The sequence below is a fragment of the Tympanuchus pallidicinctus genome, unplaced genomic scaffold (genome assembly GCF_026119805.1).
Source record: "Tympanuchus pallidicinctus isolate F22 unplaced genomic scaffold, pur_lepc_1.0 scaffold15, whole genome shotgun sequence".
Classification (NCBI taxonomy): domain Eukaryota; kingdom Metazoa; phylum Chordata; class Aves; order Galliformes; family Phasianidae; genus Tympanuchus; species Tympanuchus pallidicinctus.
Genome location: NW_026294669.1, coordinates 24,701,767 through 24,720,938, shown reverse-complemented (window position 1 = coordinate 24,720,938; position 19,172 = coordinate 24,701,767). Strand labels below are relative to the sequence as shown.

The window sequence follows — 19,172 nt, the reverse complement described above, 5'->3', positions numbered from 1 at the left end:
ATCATAGGTATAACTGATTTTATTTTTTTTTAATTTACATCTTCTTACCCATTTCTCAGTTACAGTATTTAACTAGTTTATTCTTATTACATTTTTCACTCATATATCCATTTTACAACTCTCCACGCGCTCCCTGTTCTCTCTCTCAGAATATCTACTGCCAATAACAACCTGATACTTCCTGCAAACAGTAAGGGTTATTACAGGTGAAGTCAGCCAGAGCTGACCAGAGCTTAATCACATAAAACTGCTTTAAAACTCCTTAAAGAATAAACAGAGGGAACACTAATGCCTCATTTAAAGGAAAGAAAGCACAAACTACATGGATAATCAATAGAACATACAGTTTTGGGTGCCAAATCAAAAGTATAGTGAAACAGTAAGCACATGTACTTTCTTGTCTAGCAACGTCAATACAGAAAATTGATTTTTTATTTCTTTCTTTGTTTTTTCCTCTCTGTAAGCCATTGACACTCCTATGCTCCTGTGGAAACACCAAGATCTGCTATTCAGAACCTGAAATTCAGTTTTCCATTGAACAGACCTGGTTATTTGGCCTGCAGCTGGTAAGATAATCAAAAGAGTCAGAGAATTGCAAGAAACAAAAAGCACATACACATACATCAGGGCCAAACTAAAAAGCTAGCATCCAAAACTTAAAAGTCAGCATCATGCTGACTGCTTAACATGAGCATGTTTTAATCTAAAGTTAAACATGCTATTTTCCACCTGACTTCTACCTCCAAACTATGAGATTAAAAAATGACATACAACTTTTCCCCCCAGTTATTTCCTTTAATTTCAAGTCTGCAAAACACTAACACAGGTAACATATAAAGGGAATTTCAACCATTGTTGGGACCATTTTTACCCAAGTAAACCACATTTTTATTCTGCATGCAGTCAATTTGATAATTACTTCATATTGCCCTACTAGAAAAGTATCCTATTTTAATCACAAAAGATAAAACACTTTTTCCTTTCTCTCTACTTACTTTTTTCTCTAAATCCTTACATTCTTATTCTGTAAGCAAAAATTGCTACTTGAGGAAAAGATTAAAAAACACCAACAAGCAAATTTTTTTAGTAAACTGTGCAAGGTAGTTTTCCATAGCACAGAAAACACATTCTAATGGGCCATGTGATGCTGAATTCCACAAGAACAGCAAGTTTGACATCATGATTAAACAGAGTATTAATTATTGATTTGAAAAAAGTGCCAAATGGAGCATTTTTACACTACTTGGCTGCTTTAGAGGGATGTCATGCTCGCGTCACCATAGAAAAAAATATGACCTTGGTGAGTTTTTAATGACAAAAATGGATGGATGGTACAAGGAAATAATTATAAATCACATTTTGTTAATTTTACATCAGCAGTGAAATGAACTTCAGTAAAAACAGAAGCTGCTGCTGTTTATATGCAGTAAACTATTTATTTGCCAATTAACAAACTAAGAAGTAGATTCATTCCTTTCAGTAACATCAAGCAAAAAGCTCAAGAATTGAGTGAGCGTAGAGCATGCACTTCTGGATTTATTTTGCACTACGTCCAGCTTAACAGGCAGTGCCTTTATGCTAAAGTGATGTGTGTCTAGCTATGCAAATCAACTGCAAGGTTTGTCATTATTTGCAAAATTAGGAATTAATAGAAAGCACATTATATGATTCCTCTTAAGGTTACTTTTAAATGCTATGGAAGTGAACATCCAGTTAACCACAAGTAGCCTCAAGAAAATCTGCACACGGATGTTTTAATAAATCCGAGAACAGATGTTTTAGTGGAACAATTTCATTTTCACTATGTTTAGCAGAGGTAGTGACTACCAACACGTTTATTACCTTTGTTGGCCTGTTGAAAAGACAGGCACCTCCCCCACGAAGTAAAAATTCTTTGTATTCTGCTATGCTGCACTTGGAGAATTTTCTGGAATGATATACCCTAAAATAGCAAAGAATCAGCTGTGTAAATGCCTTGAAATATCAACTGGAAGGGGGCAGAGGGATCATACCATTTTTTGTACTGTAAATCTCTTCCAGGTTTTCATTTATTAGTACTAAAACACACGGACGATGTCCAGTACATAAACGTTAATGTCAGAATGTAAAGTGTGAATTCATTCCGGAGCGCTCAGTTACTGAGAGTAATGACGTACCCTGTTTCCTCCATGATGCAACCACCCCAGGATTCAGTGCAGTCACACTCTTCTCAGACAAGATCAAAATACAACAGAAAAGGAAAGCAGTTATAAATACCCTTGCAATAAAAATAAAGTACTCACAATAAACTGGACCATGACTAATTATACAAATCGTACAAAAATTAACAGACTGCTTGGCTTTTCAGCCCTAAAAAAGAGACCAACTGAAGAAATATTAATATACTTAAAATTAACGTGGTCCTTTCCCATCATCATATAAAAGTGCACACTTTCAACACAGTGTTTCAGGCAGTTTAGAATGCTAAACATAGCGGGCAAGATTCTTCCCCATGTGCTCTCAGCACAGGCAGTGTGAGTACACACAGTAACAGTGATTTTACAACTGCTCCCTTCACGTTGTGTCCTAATTCATAGATTTCTGAAGTGATTCTAAAATCAAGTCACTCTTATTACTCAGTTTTACAGAAGGAACAAAGAGATAACATAACCAAATTGCTTTAATTTCTTTAGCCCCCAAAATGACTTTTGCAGCAGCTTTTGTAATGTGTCAGGGCCACATCAAGCTAATTTTGTAGACGTGAAGCAGCCAGATACCAAGTTGGGCAAATGTCACTAGGTTACAGATTCTTCAATTTTTTCATCTGAAGTAAGGCGGTTTTTCTTTGTTTCTTTTTAGGTCCGGTCTATGGTTTTTAAGCTAGCAGTGTTTTTGCACGATGCATCTGAACGCTGATTATTAATTTAACCTCCTAACTCAAGACATTGCTGAGGTCATTGCAAAACAAGTGCTACACTAGAGATTTTCACTTGGTTAAACTCGAATATTGGTGAGTATATTTCAAAAAACAAAATTCCTCATTCTTTGGTTATAAGTATGACGTTCATTTCAAATATGACAAAGTAAAGAGTTCTTATAGCTTGAGGTAAGAAGGACAAGAGGTGGCTCCATATTCATGTACATACTCGGTTTCCTGGCAGCTGGCTCCCACTGTATTCCAAGGTTCTGAGCAAGGCTTTGTGCTAATTCCTGTGCCATGGCTAAGGGGAGGCCATACTACATTGGAAGAAAAAGAAAAAAAGAAAAAGATGAATACAATGCCAGCTCATTTTGCCTTACTATGCACCTAGTATTTCACAAAGTGACTCTGTCCAGCCAGTCACAATTATTTGTGCATACAGTAAAAATGAACACAATGAAGTACCTCACAGAAAAAATCCTCCTCTCTTATTCTGAGGGGAATCCTGTACACTGGTCAACCTACAGAGAACAGTCTGTTTGATATATATATATACATGCAATTTAATTACTGTATAACATGATTAGTCCATGTCAAAACATGTGATTGTTGTACTAGATCTAAGACTGCACTGAGGTTAAAAATAAGAAAAATATCAATACACAGGGGCTAGCTTTAATGATTTTAGCTTTTAAATTAAAAAAAAAAGTTAGAACTACATCATCAGTACATCAGAAGACCAAACCTCTTACAGTAAAAGAACCTAAAAGGAATTACGGTGTTATATTTCAAATATCCTACTCTGAGATTTTTGTTCCATATTTGCCAAATATGCTAAAAAAATTTCAGACTCCAGTGAGAGTAAAATGAAGACAGAGGGGATTCACTTTTAAACAAAATGCATAGTGGGCAGTACTTTAGTGATAACACAAGAAGGTTGGCTGCAAAGTATCAATCTTTTTAATATATGAATGATCTTTAAAGTCTGAATACTGAAACATATGAACTCTATGGTTATAAAAGTTTCTATTTTACTTCAATTTAGTGGTAGAAAAAGTTACCTCATTCACTCCTACTCCTCTGGTCACAGAGCAAACCCCTCCAAAATAACTTAAGCTGCTCCTTTTGTAATGAAATGTCACATTCCTTATGAACAAACAAAAATAAAGTGAGCATAACGTGTTAACATTGAGCACCAAGAACTTACCGAATATTAAATTTCCACATTACACACACAGTAGTGCTCATCTAACATCAACGGTTGGTATAAGTTTACAAAAAGAACACTGACGTAAAAAGAGGTGAGACACAAACGTCAGCCAAAAAACACTATTTTTATCTTTAACAGTCAGTATCAGTCCCAACCCACAGACAGAACAGCCAGAAACAAACCGAGCAGATTGCTAAGAAAATACAACAACATTTCCTCTGAAAATATAATAATGAATACTTTGCCAGCAGGAAGGTGACTGTCCTCCTGTACTCAGCTCTGGTGAGGCCACACCTCAGGTACTGTGTTCAGTTCTGCATCCCTCACTAAAAGAAAGACACTGTGGCCCTGGAGCATGCGCAGAGAAGGGCAGCAAAGCTGGGAGTAGTCTGGAGCACAGAGGTCTGACAAGGAGTAGCTGAGGGAAGCAGGATTGTTCAGTCTGAAAAAGAGGAGGCCTCAGGGGCCATCTTCTCTCTCTTTAACTATCAGAAAGGAGGTTGTGGCGAGATAGAGACCAGCCTCTTCTTCCATTAACTAGCAATAGGACTAGAGGGAATGGCTTCAAGTTGCACCAGTTTCAGGTTGGATATTAGAATGGTCAGGTGCTGGAATGGGCTGCCCAGGGAGGCAGTGGAGTCACTGTCCCTGGAGGTGTTTAAGAAACATTTAGATGTTGTACTGAGGGACATGGTTTTGTGTGGAAATACTGGTGACAGAGGGATGATCATTAAATTAGATCAGCTTGGAGGCCTTCTCAAACCTTGAGATTCTGTATTCCAGTTTATAATCTGTCAAGAAGGAATTTGTACTGAAATGATCATTCACAATGGTGATACACCTAAAACAAAACCATTCAAGTTCTGTTTCAACTCCAGATTTAAATACGGACGTGCTAAGTGAAGTGCTTCATTTAGTGGTTGGCATGGCTGCAGGTGGTTGGAACTAGATGATATTCTAGATATTGAGTCCATTCCAACCCAAGCCATTCTATGATTCTCAAATTTGGTTAGCATATGAGTGCAATAATATTAGACTGTCAGTGTTCCTTGGCTCCATTTAATAAAAATATCATCTCTACTTTTTATTTTGAGGAATAACAGTGTTTCAGAACACTGTGGGAAAGATTTTACCATAACTATTACTTTTTTGTTTTTTGAACAACATAAACAGCAAAAGTAGTAAAATTGACAATTGACCCCAGCATGCACGCATAAAATGGGATCTTATCAGATGCACAGATACCTTCAGGAAAGTCAGCCCCAGCCTTGTGTTGTTATCCTTTTCAGATGTGTTATTACTTTGAACACTCTTATCTTTCACTCAGCTATGGATTTCACCTTCTTTGGTACCTCATGCTGCCACATTTAGCTTATTCTGTTTATTTTTACAAAGATACTGTTTTATAAAACATCACTTAATAGCAATTTGAGATTTCAGATACTGAAGCAGGAAGAAATTCAGACAAGGTCCCTGTAGCAGTTTTCAATCACTTGTCACTCCTAAAAGCTGAAACTTTGCATTTACAAAAGAATCTTGATTCACAATCAAGACAACAGTTAGAGAGTTAGAACATCTATTCAGCAAGTAAGACAATACACACATAAAAGTAATTAAAGTGCACATCATCAGTGCTTGCATATCTAATGAGAAACAAAATTAGTATTGTTTCAGCATCTATATTAAGGCAGTGCAGCTATGACAGAGGATGAAGAATTTTCTCCAGCCTTTATCTTAATCCTCCCCAGTAAAAAATGAATAATAAGAGGAGTATTTGTTATTCCACCCTCTGCAGTGTGGCTGGGAAAGGGTTAAAATCCTTATGCTTAACAGTGAACCGCACTCTTCCTTCTCTTTACTACGCTGTGAAGTAATAGAGGTGCCCAAGGTTGATGTTGTGGCTAACTGCCCAACCTGCCCTTCCCTCAAAAAGGCAGTGCCTACCTTAAGAGTCTATTGTATCCCTGCAGGAAGAGACCTCCTACTGTTACAGTAACACATAACTGCAGTTACATGTTACTTACATTACATGCAACTGTAGCTACATGTGTAAATAAACATGTTTTGGCGGCAACACATAATGCTGTCAGTCTGCCCTCTCCTGCTCTTCATTGTGCCTTACAGATCATTAAGAAAAGCAAGTGTCCTTAAGGGCTCATCAGGAGACATTTCAATTGTGTGACACTGTCTCCAGGCTGCAAAGACATTAAGCTTTCATTTTGCACTTATATTATACATACATATAAATATGACCATGGTACATACTACGTGCATTACAAATAGATTAATGCACTAAAAATAGGTATAACTTGTTAAAGCAGGCAGATGTTGATGTAATGAGCAACAAGCAAAAAGGTAATTAAAAGACAGGTACAGAAAAGCAATAGACAGAAAAGTAGGTAGAACAATAATGGTCTTAATCACTGTATAACAGTACATACGAGAGAAGGTGCACAGCATCAGCGTGCTGCTTGATGTAGTGCTGCCGATACTTGGAGAAATCATGAAGCATCTGCAGTGGGTCAGGGTGAATATTAATACGATCTCTGTCTGTCCAAGTTTCCACAGCAACAAGGACCACCCTGGTGTTCAGCTGTTCCTTGTATATCTGAAGGCAGAGACAGGACAGGCACAGGAGTAGAACACTGGGTCAGACATGCACAGTTAGCCAGTAAGAGTAAAGCGGAAGGACAAGAGGGATAAATCAGGAGGGAAACACGGGGAAACAGTTAGCTGGTAACGCCTTGGATTTCCTGCAAGTTAATCATCTCATCAACCTAACTTCTGATTGACGAGACAAAAAAATAACAACAACAACAAAAAAACAACAAAAAATTCCAATAAATTATCTTCCTTCATTTTTTTTTAGTGATTCCCTGTTCTCTGTAATTCGCTATGACTTAATTCTCACAAATGACTTAATTCAGTCTCTTACAAAACCTGAACAAAAATCCACAAAGTAGAAATGTAAAGGTACACAGGGTGATCTCAAAAAAAAAAAAAAAAAAAAAAGCCAGAGACAGTTCTTCAGTCAAAAATAACTTCCTCTAGTACAAAATTTAAACCACAGAGCTTGATTTTCATTTATAAAAACATCACTTCATGTAGCGTAAGCAACGCAAGAATATTATATTTTACATTAATTTTAATGTCCCCGTAGTAGTAGATAAGTAAACGACAACCAGGCCCTAACCATTACAAAACATCCTTAAAAGATCCATTTTAACATTGTGCACGGTATTTGCTACTGAAAGAAAACAGCTGCTCTCTTTAGGTTCAGGACATAAGATGTTTTGTTGACATTTTGTTGACCAAGGGAATGACAGATCTCCAAGATATATTCTTTATCTGTAACAGACAGCCTGCTGATCTAAAGCATTTCATGGGACACAAAGAACACCTACTGAAACATGCTCAGTTATGATCTAAAAAGCTTTTCATAATTAATCCATTAGCTGCTTAATCTATACATTTGTAAAAGCTACTCAGTCATTCCATAAGTCACCATATTAAAGATATGTTTTCATTAGCTTGTTTTCAAGCCATAGCTGCGGTACACAATGAGAACTGCCAATATCTTCCTTAAGTTGTGGTGTTTGTAATGAACAAACTAGCACTAGCTAGCACTCTAGACTTTCTGTACTTTAAAAAATGTCAGTGCATAATATTCAGAAACAAAGGAGGTACATACAGAAGAGACAGAGTGCTACCAGACAAGCTCAGTTTTATCCAAGCACTTTTAAAGAAGAAAGAATACTAATATGCTTTGCTGTGAGGGAGGCAGGCTGAGGACATGCACAAGAAGATGGTTACATGTTTGAGAAAAAATGATAAAAATTAGAACTGAGATTATATATGGCTGGATCAATGTTTGCTGAGATGAAAACTGTATTTCTTGAAGTGAACAGGAACGAAAAGGTGGCAAAGAGAGCAGAGTAACTGAAATCTCTGAAAGCCAGTATCTTCTGAATACTATTCAATAAGAAATAAAACTCACTCCCTAGGAGCATGAAGGAATAACAAGGCAGAAATTCATGCTCCAGTTACAGAGAATGCCACTAGGATGACATTTTGCAAGATTCCTACAATGTGACTGAATTCTACTCTGGAGAGATGCAGACTGTTTCTGTAAACACACACAGCAAAGAAAAATGGAAAAACAGAAGGAACAATCAGAGAAAGACAAGATGGTTAAATAGTTGTTAAAACGCAGAAGAAATACCAAGAAATACTGATCACATGAGAAGAAGATGGAGATAGCACCTTTGCTTTGGACATGTGCAATGTAAACACCAACAACATCATTTCTATTAGTTAACATTTTCAGATGGTTACACAAAAATATTATAAAACACTTCCATTATTTTGTGTATTATAATTATACTCACCCAAATTTTCAACAAACAATACTTCACATAAAACACAGAATATAAAATATCGTTTTGCTTCCTCAAAGCTATACAAACCAGTCATTGTGTTCATCTCTACCAAAAATCCATCCTGCCTTCACTGCAAACACAACTCTGAAAAGCAACAGTCAAATTTTCCTACAAATCTTACTTCTAGCTCATGTGTTCTATGCACTGACAAAATTTCTTGTAAAAAATACAACTATGTTATCTGTATCAGTGGTACAATGGCAATTTTGTCTTCAACTGTAGATTTAAGTAGATATAAAGAGGAGAACGTTCTTTAAGTTTTTTTGCCCAGTGTGTAAGTGAAGAAATTTGCAGTTGCAGCTTCAACCACTTACAGTTAGATGCATTTCATTAATGTAAACTCAATTAAACTTATTCTTAAGCAGTGACCAATACTGCTTCAAGTTTGAAATCCACCCTGATAAAGGTAGAGTCAGGCAGATAGAAGTCTCATGAAAAATTCCCAGAACAATTTGGTGGTTCCTTACACATCCACCACACACCATCTTGCGACCAGAAATGAGTTGTAAAATGAAATTTTTATAGCTGCTTATTTTTTAATCCTGCTACCTGCTAACGTTAACTTTTTAAATACAGTGCTAAGCTAATAAAATCAGTGATACAGTTTTCAGAAGACACACAGATACTTACAGCATCTACAAGGTTCACCACAGATTTGGCAAAATTGTTTGTGTATGCATTTGAAGAACGATGCTTTTTGAACTATAAGAAGAAAAAAGAACACAGTGAGAGTGTAAATATTTTTTACTGTTCAGTAACTTTAAAGCAAGGAAGGAAAATTAATATTTTAAGAAAGACTGTGGGGAAAAACTCAAAACTTAACAGCCTATATCTTATCTTCAAGAATCCCTGAAGAATCATTTAACCACAATAAATATCATATCTAGAAGCAGAGTTCAAATGTTCAAGACAAAATTACATTGCATCTCTAGAGCCCATAAACGTAAGCTTGTAATGAGAGAATGTTGTACCCATTAGAAGTGTGCTTAACCTGCTGAGTTAAGTATCAGACAGTACTAGCCACATTCCATAGCATTAATTACAAAACCCGAAGTGGAGGCATTTCTCAGTTGCCTTGTGTGCAGCTCTTTGCAAGGGCATTCTGTCTTTACTATAGCACCAAATTTTTATGACAGTAGCAATTAGTTATGACAACAAGAAGAAAAGGGAACACACGGTAAAAGTAAAGATGTGTTTTCAGTATCAAAAGAGTTAAGGTGACTATCAAACTTTTTTCCCATTTTCATAGACTTCAATGAGCTGTATTACAACCTCTGCCTCCTATTTCCTGTGCATGTCACTGTAATTGCTTATGTCTTTCCACATCCTGCCCCACAAATCCCTTCTGCCCAATACCAGTTTTTCCAAAGTCACAGAATGGCCAGGGTTGGAAGGGACCTCGAGGATCATGAATCTCCAATTCGCTGCCTTAGTGTCTAAGCATGAATTCATGACCTCAAAAAACCTTAATAAACCTTAAAATTATAAAACAAAATTGTATTACACAAAATGATTTGCAGTCTTCAAAGTTTCCTTCTCCATGTCAGACAACATTTTTTCTACCACTTTAAGTTTGTTACTTTTGCACAAGCAAGCTAGTTTTATACAGGCAAAATGCCACGGAGACAACATAAGTTCAACAAACTGTTTAACAACGGCTGAGACTCATTCATTTGACTGCAGAAAAGTGTTTGGTGTTTGTTTTTTGTTTTGTTTTGTTTTTAAAACAGATGCAGGTGTTCGCTGCCAGCTGCAGTATTAGGGCTTAGGATGCACACTGAGAATAGCAGCCATGTTATGAGATTCACTTTGCTCCCTAGGGAACCAGGATACTAGAACAAAAACAATGGGGAAAGAGCTGCTTGGTTATCTTTGTTTTGATGCAATGTCAAATTGTCTCAGAAATGGAAAATTAAAGTAATATGCTTTAAAAACGTTCTTGTTTTCAGAATACTACTTAAATATTAGAATCAATACCAGTATTTGATGTCGTTAAACATAGCTCCTAAAACAGAAATTAAGCAGTCAGCTTGTAAAGTGTTCAACAATTTAAATACGTTTATATGTGGTTTTAGTGCTAGAGGAAGTGACAATTTTGTGAAAAGACATATCGATCACTTAATAACACAACGTTCAAAGAGGTTTAAGACACTACTTCCAACATGCAATCTTCTGCAGGAGAAATCTGCCCTCTACTGGTAAACTGAAATCCTTAAAGGTCCGCACAAATTCAGACTCATGAATGCTGCCTTAAGTGCATCTGTTTTATTCCTTGAAAATAAGCTTCTGAGTCACTGACAATTCTGAAGCAAGTCATCTCGAGTGTCTGTGGTCTCAAGTTCTAACAAATAAAGCTTGCTAGGAGGCAACAGTTAGCATCTGTTACAAGCCTAAGGAACAGGATGGTTGTACTGTAAGCATGTCTGTTAACAAGAAAGGGCAGAGGAACCAGACACAGAAATGTTCTCCTTATAAGAAGTACCAACCACAGATCTCAGACAAGATAAGAAAATATCAGTAACTTTACTTACTATGCCTACCATATTACTAACATGTGAACACTCCTCCCCTTGCACATAGGTTTACAAATGAAAATGGTTGAATAAATGTTTGTCCTACTATTCTTGCCCATGCAAGTTTCCTCCAAGTTGCTGATTTGATGCAGACTAAATGTATGTTATTTTCAAGCCAGAGTACTTGTACAGTTTGTAAAATATTTCTGGAAAGGTTGTATTATCTGCAAAATACTGCATCCTGCTCTGAGACTGACTCTTTAACATTATCCTTCAGTGCTGACAAAAGAGTCCAAAACACCAAAAATAACTGGGAAAACATACTGCAGCATGATAGATTCAATGAGCTTGTATAGAAACTTCAAAATTGTTACAACTTGCAAATAAAATAAGCTGAATGTTCATAAACATAATTTGCTTTTTAAAAAAGGTTTTGCACACAGAGAAGCAAAATCATACTAAGAGGCCAGCTGGGAAAGCTAAATTTCCTTAAAACGAGGCTCAAAATGAGGCAAAAATCAAGTTGTTCCTGAGGAACTTGCTATGGGTTGCAGTATGTTCTTCCTTACTAGAAAAAAATTTATACCTATACTTAATATTTTAGCCATGTGCTCTGGCTAAAGTGTAGCTACTGGATTCCAAGAAGGGATCACTTCAGACAAGTTCTGAAAACACATGTATCATATTTTCAGAATACCAAAGCAGTTTGGCATCTACAAAAACACAAAATGAGAAGTACTCATCAGAATAAACCACAGCTCAGGGAATACACATAACTCTTACTGAGAGAGCCAGAGTTACCTGAGTCTTACAGAGGCAAAAATATCTTTTTACCAACTACGGGGCAGGTGCATTCTAGCAGAAAAAAAAAAAAAATCACAGAAAATTTGAGAGAAAGAAGGTAGAAGGAGAATATTATATATAACTTACATGTAAGACTATGACAGTGAGAACAATCAACTTTCTGTCCAATAGTTCAGTGGTTAAAACATTTCAATACTGAGACATGGGATTCCCAAAAAGTGGAAACTGAACAATAATCTCTCTTAAAAACACACATTGCTCCATTGACAATTCTCTTTTCCATTTTTAATACAGGTATCATAATGGCACTTTGATACCTGGCATAATACGTGAAAGCAATATTACAGATATCAGCTGGTCTCATTTTTTCCAGTTTATCCTCAATAATGACTTTTTTTCCCCCTTTTTGTCATTTTAAGCAAATAAGAAATACTTTGTGAATCAAACAAATTGTACTGGTATTACAGCCTACGTCTTAGAGTATCACTACCAGCTGCTGATAAATGAAATATTTGATCCCAAAAGGACTTGATAATGTGTGGTTCATCGGTATACAAATTATAACCACAAGGAATCGCTGAATTGATACACCTACCATTTTGTGGTCATTGACAATCATGAGCTCCAGATACTTCATTTCTTCAAAGACACCACGAGATGCCTGATGGATTAAAGAAATTCTGAGAAATCATGAAGATGGAAGAATTTAAAAAAAAAAAACCCAAAAAACAAAAAAACTGCAGTTGCTGATTTAATAGGATTGTACATATTATGTAAAGTTTGTAAGTCTATCCAAAGTGAGTCAGACCTTCTACTATGGTAAATACTACACTAACTTGGTGAGCTTTGATAATTGACACTGGCTGGGAATCTGAGCTGCATCATTTGGAATAAGTTTAGAATTTACTTTTTGGTTCAGTACAGAAGTCACCACTGCTTCCCTCCTTACTTAGACAGAGAAAAAAAATAAATCTCAAGTGCTGGAACTGCTGGAACCGTTGGCTACAATTCATCACAGAATTGAAGAGAAAGTTTCTAAAAATAGATGAGCCCTCCAAAAATAAGCCACGAATTGTACAAGTCAGTAAAGAAATACAAATTATTTTTCTTAAACCCGATTATTCCTCTTGCTCTCATGCATATGCATGTGTAGATCACGAGGACTGTCAACTTTTGTTCTCTCAGTAACCCAGTGAAATTAGATGTCCTTATTTGGAGTTCTTCTTTGATCACGCTACTTAACACACCAAGTGAAAATAAAATCGGCTACCTTCAAATAGCAATATTTTATCCAAAAATAATCTTTATCAAGCAAATTTGAAATCTAAAACTCACCCCACTTTCTAAAGTCATTTTCATTACTAATCTTCCGTTCAACTGATGTATAGTTTTGCTTTTATGTAATTTAATTGTTTGATATTCGTATTACACAGCAATTTCAAGCTACAAAAATATTTATTTTCTAAAGCTTCTGTTAACTCAAAATCCAAATTGGATGGTTTGGGCTTTGTTTTTATAAATGTTCTTAACTAAGGGTCACATCTGTACTCACTGCTCTCCTTCTTCTCTTTCTCTTCAGCCACAATAGTTCAGAGATAAAGGGCCATTTGGAACGAGATTCAGCCCCTGTACAAATCAGAATTTAAGAATTTCGTGGCATTATTTCCAACTGCTGGTATAAAGTCCAAAAAGAGATTAAGATCACCAAAGTTAGAATAACATTTGATACTGAAAAGTTCATTCTTGTAAAATACGCAGTAAGTATTTCATATCAAAACTCAAGTCACTTGGCAATCTAAATTTAGAATTAAAGCATGCAAGGGAAGATAGAAAGATTGTAGACTGGGCTTAGGATATATGTTTTCTTTCATTTCTATTCCTCAGTAGCATTCCTATCACTGATTAAATTACATGATCTGCAGAAGAAAGTTGGTTGGTCTTCATAGATGAAAGTCTGTCAGTTACTTTTCTGAGATCCATTGCAATAATTATTGAAAAAAAAAAGTTTAGTATTTATTTTCCAAGTGTTTCTAAATGATCAACAATTTTAAATATCTCTATTAGCTGAATATTCAAATTATTCAAGTTATACATACAACTATTTCCAATATTGAAAAACTCATAAGCAAAACCATACCATGGTCCTGCAGCTGCTTGGAGGCTTGTGTTCCAGAAGTTCTTTGGATGATGTGTGGTCTACTTCCACTTTCCTGTTAAGAAAAACATGCAACATTTTCTTCTAATTAATACTGTAGAGTGAAAAGGCATTTATTTCAATAATCATCATTCTTAATGCTTTTCCACAAAACACAACCACGGTACCAATTTCACACAGCAGCAATTTGAAGTAATGTTTGCAATCCTAAGCAATCACAGAGCATTCACCAGCACACAAAACTCGGATATCAGAGATGTTTTTGAGATTGTTTGAAAAGTGTCCTTTAAAACCCTTAGCGCTAGAGAATGCAAAATCATTGATTCCAATAAACCAAATTAAAGAGCACATGTTTAGATGAAATCTTCCACTCCCAGAAGAAATGCAAGGATCTGTTTCCTATTGATGACAAAAATCTACCATCTTCATTGCAGCAAAATGCAAGAAACTAATCAATACGGTATCTTTAAGAGGCTTGTTCCACTGTAGTGTTGAGTACACCAATAATAAGCAGCCTTTTAATGCATGTGTTCTTTAGAAGCCTGACATGCCCCAAATTATTGCATTTTGATATCCCTAGAAGACACTTGTCTTCTCTTCTCTAACTCTTCTTCTACAGAGGCTGCCAAAACATGCAATTCTTTTCGAAGGGTAGGATGCTACTGTTCTGTAACTCCTGGGAGAGAAATATATAATGAACTGAAGGAAATAAGAGCACATTTTTGCTGGTTTTGATTTTTTTTTTTCCTTCTGGAAAAAAATGTTTTAAATAGCATCCACAACAGTTAAGGTTAATCAAGCTGAATAACCTGCATCCTGAAGCCTATGGCCAAGATATTATCTCGCACAGGAAAAAAAATAAAACTAGTCACTGAAAATTCTCTGTAGCTGTATTGTTTTGATCTTCAGCATTTTGAACAAAAAAAAAATTAATCTGTTCTCTTTTCATTTAGAATTCTACCACTTGAATCTTAAACAGCATTGGCAGACAGTATCTCAGTTGAAGAATTTCTCCTCTGACTTCTGTGCAGATACAATTGTAAGTATAATTTCAACAAATTTACACCGTCTGTACTGTCAGCTTTCAGCCTCGCAATCTTTATGAATATGTGCTACATCAAAATGTAGCTTAACGTGGCTTAACATATAGCATGTAATACAGCTTTTGAGGAGACTGAGAAATGTCATTCTTCCCAGTTGCAGCATTTTTCAGTGTCCATATAGTTTCCTGCACAGCCCAAGAGTTGATCAGCTAAACTGTGATTCCTTTGAATGCTGATTCACCTTCTTTGAAAGATTCAGGAGTCAAAGATTTTGCAGATCTTTCTCTGGGCTACAAATCAATATTTACAGTCACTAAAAGACATGAATTCTGCAGCATTACGTTATTATCATATACTGGTAAGTACCTGAGTGAGGCATGTTTGGGAGCTGTGACACAGCATGTGGAACAGACCCTACAGGTGAAGTAGAAAAGTCTTAAGGTCTACAACTCAGTGTTACAGAATCATTCTGCTGAAAACCACTCAAACCTTTGAACCATTCAGGATGTAGAGACCTTCCTGGTTTTGTTACTGTCTGAAATGTAGTCAATTTTATAAATAGGCAGTTTTAGGAACAGCTGTGCTGTGATGTACTTCATGTGAAGTACAAAAATAATTATAGTTAGTAAGATTTTTGCATAAATACAGTCCTAAATCCCATGTAAATATTTGAATATATGACTAAGCTGGATCAGAATAATTAAAGTGACACACATATTACACAAGTAACATCTACACCCAGATATAATTATCTATTTCATTAAGATCTTACTGGAAGTACAGTAGATCAAAGAGCAACTTGGATCCAACTGCTTTGTGAGAAGGATGACTTCCACACCCTTCTATAAATTTAAAAATTCTTCACTTCAAGTACTAGAGCAAATGGATAGACACCTTTTGACAGTGCACAGCCACCTGCTATGGAAAACATCTTACTATTCCATTTCCAGCAGCTAAGTGATTAACAGCAGATAGGAAGAGGAAAAATGAAAGGAAAGCAATGTAAAACGTTAGTCAGTTCATACCTGCACATTTCTTGTCCTAAGTCCAATCAGGTGTTTTAAAATACTTTTGTTTTCCATATGAACACAACACAGATCACTGATTCACTGATTTATCCTCTAATTTTTATTTGCTACTCCCTGAGCTCTCTTTCTCAAACCAAGTGAAAATCAGATCAAAGTAAACTTACTGCACTGTGAGTCAAATCCATCGGTTCTATCAAGTACACGTAAGCACTGTCTTCAAACATGCCACTAGAACGTGGAGAAAGAGAACTGACATTTAGTATTGCATGAGAATTAACTTGACTCCATCAAATGTTTTTTAACAAAATAAAACCAAAATTATGGCTGAAACTCTGATCAATATTAGCATAACCCCATATGTATGCACATTATCATCATATGTACCTAGAATTAAGAATTTTTTTTATTATTTTTTCAGAAATCAGGTACATGTAATGGTAACGTAAAGATGAAAAACCAGAGTATACACATTGGACCTAGAAAACAGGGAGTCATAAGGCAGATATTAGCAGCAAAATGAGGTAAGTTACACTTAACAGTAACTAATTTTTTTTTTTAAATTATCTAACAAAAAGAAAAATGCTTCTGTGGGCTTTCATGCATGCATAGTGAGCAAACAGACTGCCAGAGGACAATTCTTGTTCATTCTCTACTACAGTAAGTCATTTTAGTGAAATATTTTTTGCCACTTACCACATTCAAAGGTTTAATGAGATATTATCAAAAGACTTTAATTCTAATGATACTAAAAAATGGTGTGAGCAGATTGGCATAACAGGCACTGGTATTTTGAAATTTCAAGCATCTTTTGGTCTGGAAAATTTTAGTCCATCACACATTATGATATAATAATCAAGAGTAATAACTAGTTAATAGCCTTGTTTGAAAAACGAGAAAGTGCACTTACTGAAGCCCATTACAAGTTGAAAGAGCAACTTTGGAATCCTTGATACCTCTGATATTTCCATGGTAGTAGCAGTGCTCCCCACCCTAATCATGTTCAAATTAAAAAAAAAAAAAAAAAGAAAAGAAAAGAAAAGAAAGAAGAAAAAACACAGAAAATTGCTCTGATTTCATGTCTATTGTTTAAATCTAGGGGGAAACATATGTAACATCTTCCATTAGATAAAATTTCAGAGAAAGCAGCCTCTACTTAAACTACATCCCAACGACTATTACAATTTGATAGTAAAAGTAAACCTTGCCTGGTAAAGAATATTTTATGCCTTCAAGTTATAATGTGAGTTACTCTCTTGCTGATGTCACAGCACACCTCATCTTTCTTTTTTTTTTTTTCCCAAACATATTTCTTTGCTGTAAATTGATGCTACAGAACTGTTATGTAATGCAGGTTACATGAGCTGACTTGTTTCTTGATACTTGCCAGATCCACTACATTTATAAGTAATACACTGTTCATCAATTACCTGCATGTGTTTGGCTTCAGTTTGCATTCTACCAACCCAAGTTTGATTTTTCTCTCTAAAAAAGTATTAATTTAAGCATTATATCATTAGACTATAGGTACCAGTATTATTTATGAGCTTTAGTGTTTTAGATTGGCAACACTAAAATGCACAGTTAAATTCTCACTCTGTAGCTTAAAAGAGTAATAAAAGTCAATTCTTGATTTTAACTGCATAAAACTAAAAGCAGATGCAAAATGTGACTATGTTAATAAGTTAATGTGACTATGTTAATAGTATGTTAAGATAGTATTTTTATGGTTTCAGAAACTAATCAGCAGTCATATTTTAGACAAGTTCCTGCTCTTAAAAAAGAACACAAATTTCCTACAAGCATGTTTAAATGTTAGAGAATTAAACAAGCAAAAAACCAACCCAACAACCCCTCAACATTAGGTGAACTACACCCAAGATGTCAGTTTTCAAAAGCCTTAATTATACAAAGTGAGAGAGACCCTGCTGAATGCTGCAATACAGGATTTGACGAGTCAGGAGCTGTAAGAATTAGGCAGAACAGAATTAGTGCCAAATATGCTGTCAAATGGGCTTTCAGAGCAACTCTGAATACATTCTGTCAGGTCTCCACAGGAAGGTTAGTCAAGCTGTAATATGTGTATATACGAGGGGAAGAGGACAAAACGAGAGATCAAAATGCTACAGAGAAAAATTGGTACATAAAATATTGAAGTTCTAATCCAGAAAAGCCTTGCTCGTACGTGACCTAAACTCTAGGGAATGCTGCATGCTTTCCTCCGAATTGAAAGAGCAAGTTCCCCAAGCTCATCCAGCTCTTCACTACAGAACAAACTAAGCTGAGCTCTCCTCTCCTGAAGCAATTGGCTCCTGACTAAACTCTCATTGAAGTGGGCGTAGAAGCAGCCCAGACATCGAAGGGGACTACAAGGATGCTCAGAATGCATCTAAGAGACTGACAAGGTTTTGAGACCCTCACAAAACACAGTTGCAGTGACTTTCATTGTTGGTTGTTTTGTGTTGTTTTTCATTCCTCTGGAGTATAAACTAGTACATCAAAAAGCCTTTCCTCTGGCTAATGCCTCAAGTTTCCCAGGTCACTTTGAGGAGAACCACCTCGAATCTCTTCACTTTCCAGAAATATCCTCTATCCCACCTGTAATGGCTACTGTGTCTACAGCTACTATGTGTCACAGCACCCTCCCTGAATTCCATAAAGCACACTGAAGCAGCTTCATTTATGGAAGACAGATTCCTGATCTCAGAAAGAGGAAGCACAATTCTATACCCAGAAGCTAAAAGGCTTCTACGACATATGAGCATGATATTCGTCATCATACTCTTAATTGTGGGGTCATCTGAATTCCAGCACGCATACTAGAACCATTTCTTCGCACTTACTATGACTTGAGGAATTAACAAAAATGTAAATGCTCTTCAACTATGCACAGCATTAATTCTACTTTTGGCCTTATTTAATGAGTTATTCAAATTCTGAATGAAATTCCCAACAGAGTCCATTCTGCACAAGTAAATCAAAGTATTATACAAAATGCAACCACCACGTATTTACTTCTCTACTAGTGAGAATACTCAGAACGTGCTTTTTAACAACTGGTGACCACCTTACTTGCACAAGCAG

At 35.9% G+C, this 19,172-nt stretch overlaps 1 protein-coding gene and 1 long non-coding RNA gene across 8 annotated transcripts in view; one reads left to right on the top strand and one right to left on the bottom strand.

The window, feature by feature from the left end:
* ADAM23 (ADAM metallopeptidase domain 23) overlaps positions 1-19,172 on the bottom strand; it is a 64,664-nt gene that overhangs the window by 26,650 nt on the left and 18,842 nt on the right. For all 7 annotated transcript variants that reach the window (XM_052674731.1, XM_052674732.1, XM_052674734.1 and 4 more), the window contains 11 exons: positions 16,999-17,081; positions 16,256-16,319; positions 14,003-14,075; positions 13,418-13,491; positions 12,461-12,526; positions 9,179-9,250; positions 6,551-6,717; positions 3,961-4,045; positions 3,126-3,216; positions 2,157-2,205; positions 1,843-1,942 (listed from right to left, as the gene is read on the bottom strand). In XM_052674731.1, coding sequence (XP_052530691.1) covers positions 1,843-1,942; positions 2,157-2,205; positions 3,126-3,216; positions 3,961-4,045; positions 6,551-6,717; positions 9,179-9,250; positions 12,461-12,526; positions 13,418-13,491; positions 14,003-14,075; positions 16,256-16,319; positions 16,999-17,081 — 924 coding nt within the window. The remainder of the gene's footprint in view (positions 1-1,842; positions 1,943-2,156; positions 2,206-3,125; positions 3,217-3,960; positions 4,046-6,550; positions 6,718-9,178; positions 9,251-12,460; positions 12,527-13,417; positions 13,492-14,002; positions 14,076-16,255; positions 16,320-16,998; positions 17,082-19,172) is intronic.
* Positions 2,708-16,986, top strand: LOC128076725 (uncharacterized). The gene is made up of 3 exons (XR_008204633.1): positions 2,708-2,989; positions 14,974-15,059; positions 16,510-16,986. It is a non-coding gene; the product is annotated as an uncharacterized LOC128076725 (long non-coding RNA).